Source organism: Neovison vison, chromosome 6 (genome assembly GCF_020171115.1).
Source record: "Neovison vison isolate M4711 chromosome 6, ASM_NN_V1, whole genome shotgun sequence".
Taxonomy (NCBI): Eukaryota; Metazoa; Chordata; class Mammalia; order Carnivora; family Mustelidae; genus Neogale; species Neogale vison.
The window spans coordinates 129,094,303-129,109,259 of NC_058096.1; the positions used below are offsets into that span (position 1 = coordinate 129,094,303).

A 14,957-nucleotide genomic window follows, 5' to 3' on the forward strand; every position below is an offset into this window, starting at 1 on the left:
TGGCAGGCAGAGGGTGAGGGAGAAGCAGGCTCTCTGCTGGGCAGGAAGCCGGGGAGCTCAATGCCAGGACCCTGAGATCATGACCTGAAAAGAAGATAGAGGCTTACTGACTGAGCAACCCAGGCACCCCCTCAAACTAACTTTTAAATGTCCCCGATTCCAAAAGGGGAACTGAGGGGGTTAAAAAGAGAGGCAACTCAGAGAACTGGCATCCTTCAGGAGCTCCAAGAATCAGCGTGACCAGGAAGGCTTCAGGGTGGAGGTGAGGGCCAATGTCAGACTTCAAAGGATGGCCACACCGTACTTGTCAGGAATGTACAAACATGCACTTCAGGAAGAAGTGACAGCAATGGCAAATTCAGAAGTGGGAGCAAGCCAAGCCAGGCTGGTCAAGGCAGCCTAAGAAGCAAGTCCCAGCTTCCGAAAAGGTTTCTGGGAAAGTTCTCTGGTGCCTCATGTAACAGTTTTTCCATATCAGCAGAAGCGAGGGTGTGAAGAGTCTACAACATAGTCCGTGCTCTTTACAGAGTTGCCCCACTTTCTGTGCACCCCTCCCCCACTGTACCAATGCAGAATACCATGTCAGGTCTACAAATTGCCTGCAGAAAGCCTTCCATGTATTGGCTTTGTTTGTCACATCTGTCTAGAGAAGACAGAAACCTACCTCCTGAGATCTCTAGAGGGCTGAAAGAGTTAAGATGGGTGGTCATCACTCTTTCTTGGGAAAAGCTAAAATGTGAGTCAGGACACACCCTTTCTGGTGAAAATCTCATCAACAGAAGCAAGCTTCCCCTTGTCAACCATTCCCCATCTCCAAGACAGCTCAGGGCTCAGAACACTGGGCCCACGAATATATCCCATCTTCAAAAGGGTGGAAGCAGTGTAGATGACAGAAGGACATGACTGAGCATTCCTGTAATGGAGGATAAAAGCAACAATACACCATTTTGACTGTTCTTTGTCTTTTTGCATCGTGAAATTTCCAATTCATTGTGATTAAGATAATTAAAGGTCTGCCCGAGAATAGAGATAGCCCCTGGTTTGTCAAAGCCTAAACAAGGATGTGGATGAATCTGTTGGGTCAGATTGTGGAAATTCTTGAATTCCAAGTTGTTCAAGATGGTGTCAGGATGGTGGGGCTAGTATGTTAAGGAAAGCCTAGAAGCAGAAAGGCCAGGTAAATGTGTTTGGGGAGTAATGGTCACAGCTGTGGCTGCCGCATGTGTGAGTTGGCAGGGAAGGAGTAAGAGATGACTCTATAGAATTGGGCTGGACCCAGGGTATAAATCACAGGCTGAGGGTCTGTTCTCAGTCCCATTGGTTGGGGTGGGGGGTTGCTGAACCCTTCAGAAGCTGAAGGTGTATCTGGGCGGCCCCTGCCTCCATCACTGACTTGTCGCTTTGCCTGTCCACCTCCTCACCTTTAAAATGAGGTGTGAACCACAGCTACCATTGGGAGAGCACTTACTCTGCGCCAAGCAGCTTAAGTACACTTCATTCTCACAACAGCCCTGTGAGAGCCTGTATTTAATGCCCACAAGCGGGGTGGGGATATGGGGGAAATGGCTTGTCCACGGTCGCATGGGCATCCAGTGGCAGAGCTAGAGCTGCAATCTAGCACAATACAGTCTGTCTCCAAGGGGGAGGTAGGAGCCCTCAGGGACCACGCTGCCACCCAGGGTCATTAACCTCCAGTGGGATGGGCCCCAGGACAAAGGCTTCTGTGTGCACGGCATTTATTAATGGTGGAAACTTAAGTTAGGGGACTGGCCCCGGCTGGGTGGGCTCACTGTGCCAAGGACTACCAGGCAGATGCGGCTGTAAACACTCCTGAGACTCGGAGCCAAAGGCCCTGCTGCTGCTGGCCGGCCTGGCCAGGCCCCACTAAAAATAGATGGGCTCTCGGGTCCAGCTCCCTGAGAACAGCGGGCAGGCTGCTCGCTGCCCCAGCCTCCTCCTCGCCCCTCCCCCCTGCCCCACCAAGCGTGAGCCGGGCTTCTAGAAGGAACAGAGATGTTAAGACTTCCACCACAGGCCAGAAAGAACTAAGTTGATGCCCAGTGGTCACGTTCCAAGTCCTGGTGCAGCCATAATCGCAGAGGTCCAGACCCCAACACCCTACCCATCTCCCTCCTACAGAGGAGGCCGTCGACCTCCAAAACCCACACAGGGAAGAAGGGGGACCACCCCGTGCTCTTTTTTCCTTTTCCAGAACGGACTCGCACTGTTGACAGCGCTGTGTGGTGTCAATGTTTGCAGCAGCTTCCGCAGGCGCCCCGAGAATCCCTGGAGCCCGCGGGGGACGAGGCAGCGCGGGGCCAGCCTGGGGAACAGCGCCGGAGGCCGGGACGAGTGCTCCAAGCGAGAGGCTCTCTGGAGCCGGCGGCTGTGGCGCCCGCGGCCCGGGTGCAGGTCAGGGCTCGGCTGGGGATTTCTTTTGAAAGGTGACTTAGAGCGGCTTCGTTAGGGTAGCGCCCTCCCGGGCGGGCCCTAATGGCGTGTTTGGCAGAGTCAGCGAAACGCGGCGCCCAGCGGCTCGGCGGCGGCGGCGGGGGAGCGCCCTCTCCCGCGCCCTCACCGTCTCCCGCGCCAGCTAGCGGCGCGCACTGGGCCATTTGCAGCGCAGGCAGCGTCGAGAGCGGCCGCGGCGCCACGGCGGGGAGCGAGGCGGCACCATGGAGCTGAAGAAGGACAGCAACGCCGTGTCCATCGACATGCTGCTAATCGTGCACTCGGAGAAGCGGCGCGCCGCGCAGGGCACGCACTCGGACCGGCAGGCGGACCCGGGCGCGCTGCCGCAGCGCAGAGGAGGTAACGTGCGCCGGGCCCGGGCCCCCGGCCCCCGCACCTCGGCCTCTTCGCCCTGGGGCCCGCCCGCCGGGGGGCGCCTCAGGCACCCCCGAATGAGGTCAGCGAGACCGACCCTCTCCCCGTTGCTGCCTGCGCCTCTGCGCCCTGGCACCGGCGTCCCGTGGCAATGCGCAGCCCCGTGATTGCTCCGGGGTTGACTCCCTGCGTGGGCTGGTCGGTGCTTCCGTCAGACCCCCGGGGAGCCAGCTTCCTCCCAGCCACTCTCTGAAGGGTGCACAGCTGGGTTAGAAGATGCCTTGGAGGAAGGGGGCCAGAGCCTCAGGCCTGACCCCTGTGTGGCCGAGGCCTGCTCCTCACATGGCACATTGCGGAGCACAGGGGACCCAGGGAAGTCTGTGTGCTGAATTAGACTTTTTGACACGGAGCTGGCTTGGTGTCCTTGCACAACTCCTGGCCTCAGTTTCCCCTATCTTGAAGCCTCTCCTGGCCTCCCACAGTAGAAGCCTTAACGGGTGGTGTAAAAGGCACACAGGCTTGGGTCGGGCCAGCTAAAATCTGTTTTCTTCCACTCCTGCGGATCTATTAATTTGACTCTTCTACAGACTTTCTGAGGAAAGTCTGAGGAAGGGTAGACTGGAAAAATAAAGTGACTGTTTATAGAGAAGTTGCGGAAAGCAGCACTCACTGTAATCTCCAAAGAGGACACACTGAAGAGAATACAGATGGGGAAATCACAGATGTTAGATAAGCCCCTCATAAGTTAGGGAATTAGTCCTAGGTCTAGGAGGAAGCCCTCCCGAACCTTCTGGGGGGCTGGTGTGAGGTTTGTGCTAGGCTGACCATGGGCCAGTGCTTTGGGAGTGATGTTTAATAACCCATGGGGTAGAATGACTTCTGCCTCCTGCCTGCCCTCCAGCTCCAGAGCTCTTCGGAGTCTGCCTCTGGCTCTTCAGTCTGCAAAGGCCCTGTGTGCACGGAACCCCCACCTTCTACCTGCCCCACAGAAGCAGTGGTGCTGTGATTGGTTTGGCCCCCACCAGTCACACAGGCTGGAGCTGTCCCATAGTTCCTGGTGACCTCTTGGGGAAAGAAATAGATTCTGGAGGGCTGTGCATGTTATCAGGTATTCCAGTCTCTGGAGGGATTTGGGGCCAGTTGTTTGGGTTACTTGGTTCTTTCATTCTCAGAGCTGCTCCTAGGAGAGGTGGAAATGGCCCACCCGGGTATTTGTAATGAGGAAATTGGCAAGTCCACCTGCTCCTTGATTGAAAAGAAGCTGCTTCTCCTCCAGACACTGTGGTTGAGAAGGCCTCCCCCAGTGTATGGCAAGGCCAGAGGGCCCCCAAGAGGCCCAGCTCCTGGTCAGCCTATGAGCCCCCACCTCCCTTCCCCGCTCTGATTGCATATCTCCTAAAGGTTCCAACACTAGAAAGAGAGGAAGAGGAACACAGAGAAGCCCCAGAAATGGCAGGGATCAGGACTGTTCCCTGAGGCGTCCCACCCCTAGCACACACCCTACAGGATGCCAGACCAATACATTTCACACTCATGACCACAATGCAAGGCAAGAAGATCCTGCTTGCCAAGGGTCTGTTATTTCTGCTGTTTGTCTCCAAAATTTTCCTGAAGGAGGTTTCTCCCAGACACTAGGCCAGCAGAGAGACTAGTGTCACTTATTTACAATCAGCCTGTACTGAAGCAGAGGGAGTGTCCAGCCTCCAAGGCTGCTGGGCAGTGTTGATGTCCAAGAGACCCCTGGCTAAGCCGGCCTATGGGCCCACACAGCTGAAGGCAGGGAAACACTGAATTAAATTAGCATGTTCCGAGGCCTCCTGTTGGGGCACAAGATCCAAAATGTCCCCACACCTCTTCCAGGCATCTCCTCCTATCTCCCCTCCAGCCCAGGTCCTTGGCTCTGTGAAGGAGGACCTGAGCTCCATAATTGTCACAATGCAGAGGGCTAAGTAAAGATGTGATCGGGTGGCTTTCTGCTGTGTCCTTGTGGCAGAAAGAGTCAGAAGGACAAGGAGGCAAATAGAGTGTGTACCAGGTGGCCAACAGATGCTCTCTGCTCTTTCCTCTACGGCCCTTCCATTCTTCTTTACACAGTGCTTCTCAAAATCATGCCTGGACACCCTCACCTCCTAACCTGTGCCCTGGAGGAGGTGGCCTAAAGCCACCTCCACCCAGTCTAAAAGTGCCCCATAGTCAGGTTTCATTCCCCCAAGTTGGTGTGATGTGTGCATTCCACTCCACACAGGTGTCAGAAAGGGTTCTGAGCAGTAAGCCCGGATCCTGGCTGCAGAGAGCACTGGAGAAAAGAAGAGCATTGGGAAGGGACTGGGGGACTTGCAGGGGTTGCAAGGGCTGGAAACCCGGGCTGGAGGCCGAGCTTCCTGGAACAGCACCATCAGCTGCCCAGCTGAGCTGGTCTGTTGAGGAAACCTCTTTTGCCACCAAAGGACCCTAGGGACTCCTTCCTCATCAGGAGCTTGATCTTACCGCAGCTGCTCCCATTGCCAGAACGTACACCATTTCTGTGCCAGGAACTCGACCTCGTAGCTGCCACTTCCAGCCATGACCAGAGAGAGAGAGCGAGAGAAAGCGAGAGAGAGCGAGCGCTTCTCTCTTGCATCATCAGGTCCTAAGGTGGAAGCAGACACAGGTCCCTCAGAGTGGCTGTGCCTTGGCCACACTTGTCCATGGTGCATAGGTCCATAGCTTGTCCATAGCTGCAAGGCAGGCTGGGAGACTATCATCCAGGGAGAATTTTCACAGTTTTCCAACAATCACTTGAGTTTCCTATAAGGATAGACCTCTTTGCCCACCCTCCACCTTACATCATAGCTCTAAATGCAGGAGATTCCCTGCATAGGGAAATAGGTAGGCAAAATGAATGATGAACATCTTCCACAATGTGCCTCCATATTCATGCAGCAGAGATATGGGGTGAAAAATGGGCTTCTGTACTGGGAAAATTCTCCCCGAATGACCCTGACAATCACCTTTGAAAACTACTATTCTTTTTTTTTTTTTTTTTTTTTTTTGACAGAGAGAAATTACAAGTAGATGGAGAGGCAGGCAGAGAGAGAGAGAGGGAAGCAGGCTCCCTGCCGAGCAGAGAGCCCGATGCGGGACTCGATCCCAGGACCCTGAGATCATGACCCGAGCCGAAGGCAGCGGCTTAACCCACTGAGCCACCCAGGCGCCCCGAAAACTACTATTCTAATATTTTCCTTTAATGTTTTAAAGTGCGTCTCATTTGTGGGCAGCCTCTCCCGGATGCTGACAGAGCTGGATTCCTCCAGCCCCACCTCAGCCCAGATGCATTAGCAGCTGGCCCATCACTTGCTGGCCTGGGTCTTCCCACTGTGGAGACCCTCAAGCCAGACCCTATATTCCACAGGACTCCAGGGCGTCAGAAACGGAATCCGGAGATGGCAGAAATTCGAAGGAAATGACGTGCATGGTAACTCTCTTTTCATCTTATTTTTTATGTCTCTAATTCAACACATTGAAAAATGATGGAAGCATTCGATTTCACTGGCTCTAGATATCTAATCAATCAGAAAGTGGCTGCTCGTGATTCAGCCATGCCTCTGGGGCCACTGTGACCCCAGAAAGTTTTCCCTGGCATTGCATCCCCCAAGTTTTGAGTGCGTTCCCCCTGGAAGTGGGGTTGCTCACATCAGGTCCGGTATCCATCCTTTGAAAATTTTTTCAGAAAGGAGGTGGCCTGTTTGGGGACATTATTACTCCAGGCCTAGGGAGATGGGTGCTGTGTTCCTGTCTGGCTGGGGACCCAGAATATAGTAAGATCTGAGAGAAGTCCATTTCCAAAGCCTCCTTTCTCTGGTGCCGGTTGTCTGTCACCCTGCAGGCCCAGGACAGCTCTAGGAATGCCATCCATGGACTGACCCTACTAGGTCTTTTTCTGTACCCTTCAGAGATTCATAAGCCCACCTTCCAAGAACAAACATCAGCGAAACTGCACTGTGGGCACGTGAGAATTCTAACAAGAGTCAGATCTCCACTCCTGGGGCCCCACTAGGGGTCACATTCAGATCTGGACTCATCAAATGCTGGCGTGAAGAATCCTCTGCAGGTGGAGAATCGGGCCCCCAGCTGAATGAGACCAAACAGCTATGCTCTGCCCTTCTGACAGTAACAAAAGGGAAGGATGAAATTCTAAAAGTAAATGTGTTCATTCATTCCTTCATCAAAGGTCTGCAGTGTTTCCTTCATGCCAGGCAGGATTCTAGGTGTTGGAATAAAAACAGTCAAGACCCCCTGCCTTCTTCGTGGGACCATGTTAATGATTATAATCATAATGCTTTTCACTGCAATAGAATCCCAGCTCCCTGGAGGTTAAGAGCTTTCCTGTGTTCCTTGCCCTATGCATGAAGACAGATCATACTTGAGACATGCTCCTGCCCTGGGGACCAGCCCTTGGAGTCCTGGCTCATGGGCATACGTGGTGGGATGGCTTCCTGACCCTTGTTTCAGGGCCATAAGACAATAGATCCACCTGCTCTACCTGGACCAAAGCAGATGCCCAAGTTAGAAAACTAGACTGCAGGCTCATTAGAATTCTGAGAATCAGACCACCAGCAACCTGTCCACAAAATGCACAGCAGGCAATGCAAATATGCACGCTTGGCCAACATACAAGCGGGTGAGTGGAAAAGTGGGTTGAGGTGGGAGGGAAGAAACACAGCCATCTTCATTTGTTATAGCTTTCTTACCTTGATTTGTCGGAAATTCATCTTAAGGCTTCTCAGCCATGTTATTACGTTAGGAGACGATTGAAATACAGTGAATTTACCCTACTTTTACCATCTTTAAGGCCCCTGATTTGAGGGAAGTTTAGTGGGAAAATACAACAAAATAAAGAGGATCACTGGGCACCTGGCTGGCTTAGTAGGTGGAGTGTGCGGCTCTTGTGGGCTTGAGCCCCATGTTGGGTGCAGAGATTACTTTAAAAAAATAAAAATCTTTTTCAAAAATAAGTTTTAAAAAAATGAGGAGGGTGAAAGTAGTTCTTGCCAAACCACCAGAGAAAACTGAGAGTTTCAGGTAAGTGGAGGCCTGGAGAGAGGCTCTGCAGAGCCTGGAAAATATAAGGGTTGCATCACTCCGCCAGTATAGGTATTTTAAAGTAAAATTTTATGTATGTTTCCAAGTTGCACATGTGCATGCAGAAACTAGAATCACCGCTTCTCTCTCTGTGTTTTCTGATGGTGAGACTCTGCGTACATACTTCCCTCACTGGCATCCAAGGCACCCAGCCCTGGAAATTGGACGGCTTTCATCTGCAAAGGAGGCAGCTGATGGCTTGTGCTGGTGGAGTGTGCACAAATGTGGCCGAACATGGGGCAGATCCAAAAAGGCACATGCTCCCCTTCTCACTGCCCTGAGTGCTCCTTGAGCCGGGGTGTTGGCAGGGTGGGGGGAGCCTGGACTGCTCCAAACTTTTCCGAGCAGCAGGTGTTCGGGCCCAGCCAACCCCACTAGTTTGCCCGGCAACGGGCTTCCCCTGCTGTGATTGGCTACTTTCCTTGGTCCTGGCCGAAGTCTGCCTAGCAGCATGAGGACCGACGCCCCATAGCCACAGGGAAACCAACTGTGCAGCCCTGACTATAAATATCCACAGCATCTATGCCAGCCAATCGTCCTCCTTGAGGATTCCCTTCCCGGATCCTGTTTCCTTCATCTGCCAGCCCAGCAGGACATGTAGCCAGCTGTGGCTGAAGGAGGCAGCCTCTCTGTCCTCGCTTGAGTCTGGCCTAGAGCTCCAGACAGACATCACGGTGGATTGGCACACTCAGTGCTCCTAGCCCTTGGCCAGCCCACCGACCTCAGCCCTCAGGGTGAGGGTCCTGGCTGGGCCTGCTCATAGGAGAAGACTAGAGCAGGCAGGTTCTCCAGGGCAAGACCCTGCCAGGGGGATCAAAGATCCAGCCCAGCCCTGCCTATCCACCTTGACCACCTTCTGCCTGGGCCCAGGTGTGGGAAGCCCTGAGTGGCAGATCTGGTTGGGTGCACAAAGGAAGATGTCTGAATGGAACCTGCTGAGACCAGCGCCCCAAAGGCAGGCCTATTTCCAGACCCAGGCCCTACCCTTAGCGACCACTTCCAGTGGCAGGCCCGACACTTTTTGCAGACCAGTGGAAGGCCAGGGAGAAGGTGGCAGGCCAGGGTGGTCACTGTGGGGGAAGGCCCTGCTGCCACAACCCTGGTTCTTCCCCAGCCCCTCCCCTGACACCCCCCATACCTGCAGCAGACCCAGCAAGACCAGGCTGCCAGGTAAGGGAAAGACGTAGGAAAAGGCGTTGCTTCATAAGAGGGGCAGGAAAGCCTGTGGGATCCCCCCCCTCATGGCCTGTGGTAGGAATGGGGCCTTTCTCACAGCAGCCTGACCCCACTAGGCTCTGAGGACAGCTCTATGTTCCAAGGACATAAAGATCCCTAGTGCAGGATCCCTAGAACATTTGCATAGTGGGGGCCCTGCGAATATCCATGAAACTGACCCATACTGCAGGTCACCCCAACTCCTAAGCTGGAGTAGAAGACAAGCTGTCCCCATTCCGCTCAGAGGGAGGCAGGAGCTTGACCTAGTAATCAGGAGACTAGGGGCTCAAGTCCCTGGGGGCAACATCTTTAGCCAAAAGTTAGGCCCAGGCTGCAGGCCTATCAACTATAAAATGGGGGTAGGAGCCCCACTCCCCGGGCCACTCCACAGAGAGGGTGATGATCAGCAAGGCATCCCTTTGCACTTTGGCGGCTGAGCCCAGCCACACTGAAGCTGGGACCCATGGGAGGGGCACCCTACTTCTCGAGAAGAAACCCAGCTTCTGCTGGCACCGCTGAGAGATGTAAGGGTGTGTGCCCACAGGTTCACAGTCACTTGCCTCTGCATTTGCGTGTGTAAAGGGGCTGATTCACACATGTGTGCACACAGATGGGCACACATTTAGGTCAGGCCTCGCATGAGTTCACCCCCCACCAGCCTGCCTTTCTTGCAGATGCACCCAGCTCCCTGGTCGGCCCGGGGAAAATTCCGCGCCATTGTCCCAGTGGTCACTGTGGATCTGTCTTGCTTCACAGGAAGCCTGGCGGAGAAGCAGCATCCACAGCAGACCCAGGTCATCACTTCCTACGACAACCAAGGTAAGGATTCACCACGCCCCGTGGCCTCTCCTCCAGCTCCCATCTGTCTGTCTCTGCTCTCCAAGCCAGAACCACGGCAAGGGAAGAGGCAAACTTTCTTCTCTGTCCTATGGATGCTGGAGCACCCTCTCCGTCTCCCTCTCCTTCTCCCCGCATCCCATGGGAAGCAGTGAGAGGCTGCGGGATGACATGGGAGAGAGTGATCAAGTCCTTGGGCCACAGAACCCACAGCTGTCCTCAGAGCCCTTGCTGTCATCACCAGAGCTAACATTTATGAGTGCTAACCATGTGCCAGGTACCCTGGTGGTCCATTTACATAAGTATCCTCCTGCAAATGAACTTCACACTCATGTGATCCGTACTGTCAGCTGGCCTCAATTTATAGATGAGTAAACTGAGGCTTGGAAAGGTTGTCATATGTCCAAGAGCACAGAGCCAGAAAGCATCAGAGTGGGGGGCAACCTGACCCCCACCTCCCCACGGCCACCCCCAAGACCTATGCTGTTAACCCTCTCACAACAATGCTTCGACATAGCTTCTGGAAAGCGGCCTTCCCCCTGCCTGCTCACTGTCCAAGCCTTCCCTCCTCCTGAGTCACCGCGGTTCCCTGGCCTCTCCTTCCAAGACGCAGCCTTCCAGGGCCTTCCATCCAGGGATGAATTTAACTCAGCAGAGGGAAGTGAGAGGGCCCTTCCTTGAGGATCCTCACTTCACAGGGATGGGTTCTGGGGGACTCTGTGGGGCTCAGACAAGGGTGTCACCATGCTGACTCTGCAGTTGATGATCTGAGAACACAGGGTGTGGGGGCGGGGGGGAGTGGACTTGGGGGGGAATGAGGCGGCAGGGGTAGAGACAGAAGGACTCTACAGCTACAGCTGGAGGGGAGACCAGGTTAATTAGAGACAACCGCCCCCAGTAACCCCACTCCGCCCCTACCCACATACTAACCTCCCACCTTGGTTTCCTGCTCCGCGTTAAAGACTGAGGGCCTGGGACCTGAGAGCTCTCATAGACTCAGCCCTAAACTTGCACCCCTCCTGTTCTCAGTGCTGATGCCCTGACTTGTAAGGAAGTGATCTGACCATGTCCAGGGGGCAGTGGCAAAGTAGGAGTCCCGGGAGGACTCAGAGTCTCTCGGGGAATTGCCCTCAGAAACAGACTAATCCAGCACCCCCACAGACAGGCCCTGGCAGGCAGTGAGGAAAGGCCTGTCAAGATGGATTAGCAGCAGGAGGCCAAGCTTCCTTGCAACCAGGGCCACTATACCTCTTGGCAGATGGCTCCAGAACAGGCACCGCTCAGCGGGCCCCCTGCCGTCCCCCTGAGCACACCGCCCAGACAAACCTAAGCCCCCTGCCTCCCCGAAACGGACCAGCAGCACACACCTCACCACGAATCAAAAAGAACCAACACCTCATGAACATGAAAGTGGATTCACCACTACATCACTCACCTTGCTTAGTTCTGGCTACACTCCCCGTTGGGGTCATGGTGTTATCTCTGCTTGTGCACAGGAAAGCCGAGCCCGGGGATGCTGTGGTCCCCAAGCCTGATGCACCTGCCAGGCCTCCACAGGGCATTGCCCCCACAGTGTCCCAGGAAGATGGGCGTGGGAAGGGGCCCACAAGTCCCCAGAGCCTCACCTGGCACAGCCCACCCTTGCTCTCATGCTCTCAACTTGAAGGCCACTCACGTTCCCCCTACTAGCCCTCGAGGCTTCCAGAGAGCAGAAAGAACGGCGGGCTTGGTGTCCTAGGTGCGGAGCAGAGCCTTGTAGGTTGGAAGAAGATGGGCCCAGTGGGGTTTTGTGAGAGCCTGAGCCCCAGTGAGGAAAAGGCTGCACCTCTCTGGGGAGGAACTGGAGTCCAGAACAAAACGGACAAGGGCTCCTGCCCCTCCCTGCTGAGGGAGACAGAGAGCCTTCAGAGGTAAAGTGCAGGGTGTTGAATGAGGTGAAGGAAGGAGCAGAGCCGGGAGGAGGATGGGGGGAGAGTGAGCTCCCAGAGGTGCGTGTTAGTTTCCTATGGCTACTGTAACAAATTATCACAAGCTTGGTGGCTGAACGCAGGTATTCTCTTCAAGGGCTCTGGAGACCACAAGTCCCAAGTGAGTCTCACTGGGCTAAGTGTGCCCAGGGAAGTTTCCTTTTGGAGGATCCAGAGGAGAATCTGTTCCTCGACTCCTCCAGCTTCCAGAGGCTGCTGGCCCTTCTTGACTTGTAGCTGATCACTCCATTGTCTCTGACCACTGTCACATTGCCTATTCTCCACATAAGTAGCTCAATCTCCTGACTCCGTTTTATGAGAATCCTTGGGATTACACTGAGCCCACCAGATAATCCAGAATGATCTTCCTCTCTCCAGATCCTTAACTTAGGCACATCTCACAGTCCCCTCTGGTGGGTAAGGTAACATTCACAGGTCCCCAGAATGAGGGCCTGGATGTCTTTAAGGGCTATCACACAGCCTGCCACGTGAGGACAATGTAAAACAGAGTCATTGAGGGAGGCCACCCTGAGAAGATGACATTTGCGTAAGGGAGGAGATGAGGAGGCCAGTCTTATGGGCAACGGGGAAGAGCTTCTAGCAGGAGCACCAGGTATGAGAAACCTAATGCAGGGGGTGACAAACAGATCACTGGAATCCTGGAGTTTCGTGAGAGGGCTGAGAGGGCTGCCTCAGAAGATCAGTCTGTAATGGGTGGGTGGGTGGAATGACAGGAGCATGATCCCCCGAGTCCCTGTGATTTCAGGCCCCAAAAGTGACTCCTCAGTTTCCTTTTGAGGCCTCTGTCCTGCCAGGTCCTGCACCCTTGTCCACATGCGGGCACTCTGGACCTTCATTGATGATGCAGGCACTAGGGTCACACTGCCTGCACTTCCAAACCTGGAACATTCCAGTGAGCTCTGCTCTGCAGGAGGAACCCTGAAGAGCTCTGAGTTTTCAAGAGCCCAGTGAAAGCCGGAATGGGTTAGCAAGTTAGGGGCATGAGAGATGCCCTTTGTCATCCCCCCAAGCCTCACGGGTGCCCCCCCCCCACAGTGGTCTCAGCACACTCTGCCGTCACAGGGTCACCTGGTGATGACAACTGCTGACTGGGCCTTTCCCGCTGCGTTGGCCGGAGGCTGGTGAGGAGTCTGCAGAGCTGGACTGCCCCTGCTGCCCTCTGGCGTGCTGCTCCCGGGGCAGAAACCACAGCACGCCTCTGCCAAGCACCTACCCTGGAGCTCTTTCTGAGTGTCTCTGAATTACAGATGCTTTAGCTGAGGCTTCCTGACTCTCAACTCCTGCAGGGAAAGATTTCCAGGCAAAGAACCCGGTTATTAACCCAAATTCCAGTTCCAAAAAGCATTAGTGAGGCCCCTTCAGCCAAGGGCATCAAGGATCTGACGTGAATCCCCCAGCCCCCACCCCTGCCCCCAGCCACACACATATACACCCGCACATGTGTGCACACTCACACACACACTCATGTGCCCACAGTCCTCGCTAATTAATCGACACTCCAGGCAGCCACTTCCAGTCAGTCAGAGTTAATGAACAACGGGAAATCTGTTTGCCATCTCTGCATTAGATATTCTGAGCAAATTAGGCCTGGAGACAAACCCTCATTCAAACCTGCAGAGACCTAGGGAGAAGCTGCTGAGGGGGAGAAGTCTCCTGACCAGGTACGAGGTAGACCCCAGGCGGTCGGCCATGGCCATGCTGGGGCTTGCCGGCTGTGTCTCCATATCTCAGAGGAGAGGGAAAAGGAAACAAAGCTGGTGGCATCTGGGAAAGGGCCCCAACAACCACTTGTCAAGGGGAGCAGGAGACACCTGTGAATGTGCTGCTCCTAACACACCCAAGGCTGCAGCTTCGGAGATGTTGTTTGGGTGACAACTGGCAGAACCAGGGAGGGGCACCATGGGAGAGCTAGTCAGGTGACCTGGCGTCCCAGGAAGGGCCTCCTGTGGGTTTGGTAGGACCGTTAAGATTGGTGTCATGGTATCTGACTGTACTTGGGCTTTAGTCCTTACTTGAAATCTTGCTCCAAATGATGTTCCTCTCTTTATCATCAGAAGATTGGTCAAGTTAATTTTTGTCTTAAGAGTTTTATGTGATACAGGAATGTAGTAGTCTGCAAAATCTTACCATTTCACACCTTTAGAAAGCACAGAGCTCCTCAGTGACTCTTGCTCTTGTAAGACAGCACACCCAGGCCCAGTTTCTGGCAGAGAAGTTCCCCCTCCAGCCACCCTGGCAAGGGTCCTCACACACCTGTGTGTGTGATAAGAGTGGGTATCGCACTCCCACAGATCAGGGAGACCAGGGAACTTTGTTGTTTTCGTCAAAGAGACCTGACAAGAAATGCTGCTTTGGGAGAGAGTCAGGAAATGGGGCTCAGGAGAATAGTGGAAGTTGAGCCCCTATCCATGAGCAGGTAGAGAAGAGGAAGTGCAGGAAAGAGAGAAGGGATTGGAAATGACTGGTTGGACCTTGCAGGCCACATCAGTGTATCAGAATATCTCAACAGCCACCCTCAGCCAGGGCTTTAACAGTCCCTTGTTTTTCAGCTCACTCCTTCTTTGACAAAGAAGCATGGCTGAATTGGGGGTGGTTAGAAGGGTCTAGATGTTAGATGTGAGATGTTTGGGGAAGGGGTTTATTATTGAGCCCTAAACCAAATTGTTCAGGTTTGCAACTTCTTACAGGTTCTGGGTATTGTTCCAGTCCAGCATTTTCTGAATTGTGTTTCACAAAATAGTACTGGGTCATACCGACTTCTTCACTGCAGGACTTCTCAGAGCATTACATGCTGAGACCTGAGAAAAGGGGAGAGAGTGGGCAGGTTTTTAAAATCTGTTTCTTGTAAGGCATCTTTCAGCCAAGTACAGCTTGGCACTCACTTTGGAAAACACCTGAAAGTGTTTCAGATGGAAAAAGTGAAAAGGCAAAGGACGACAGGCCCATGCAGCATGAGAAGACACACAGGAA

General features: G+C 53.9%; 1 protein-coding gene across 4 annotated transcripts in view; it reads left to right on the top strand.

The window, feature by feature from the left end:
• Nucleotides 1-2,675: 2,675 nt before the first annotated feature.
• The window catches only part of KY (kyphoscoliosis peptidase), a 43,892-nt gene continuing 31,610 nt past the window's right edge, over nucleotides 2,676-14,957 (top strand). For 2 of the 4 annotated variants that reach the window (XM_044255173.1, XM_044255176.1), the window contains exons 1-3: nucleotides 2,676-2,811; nucleotides 6,218-6,280; nucleotides 9,919-9,981. In XM_044255173.1, the coding sequence (XP_044111108.1) occupies nucleotides 2,676-2,811; nucleotides 6,218-6,280; nucleotides 9,919-9,981 (262 nt within the window). The remainder of the gene's footprint in view (nucleotides 2,812-6,217; nucleotides 6,281-9,918; nucleotides 9,982-14,957) is intronic. The other 2 variants (XM_044255175.1, XM_044255174.1) reach the window with 1 other exon arrangement.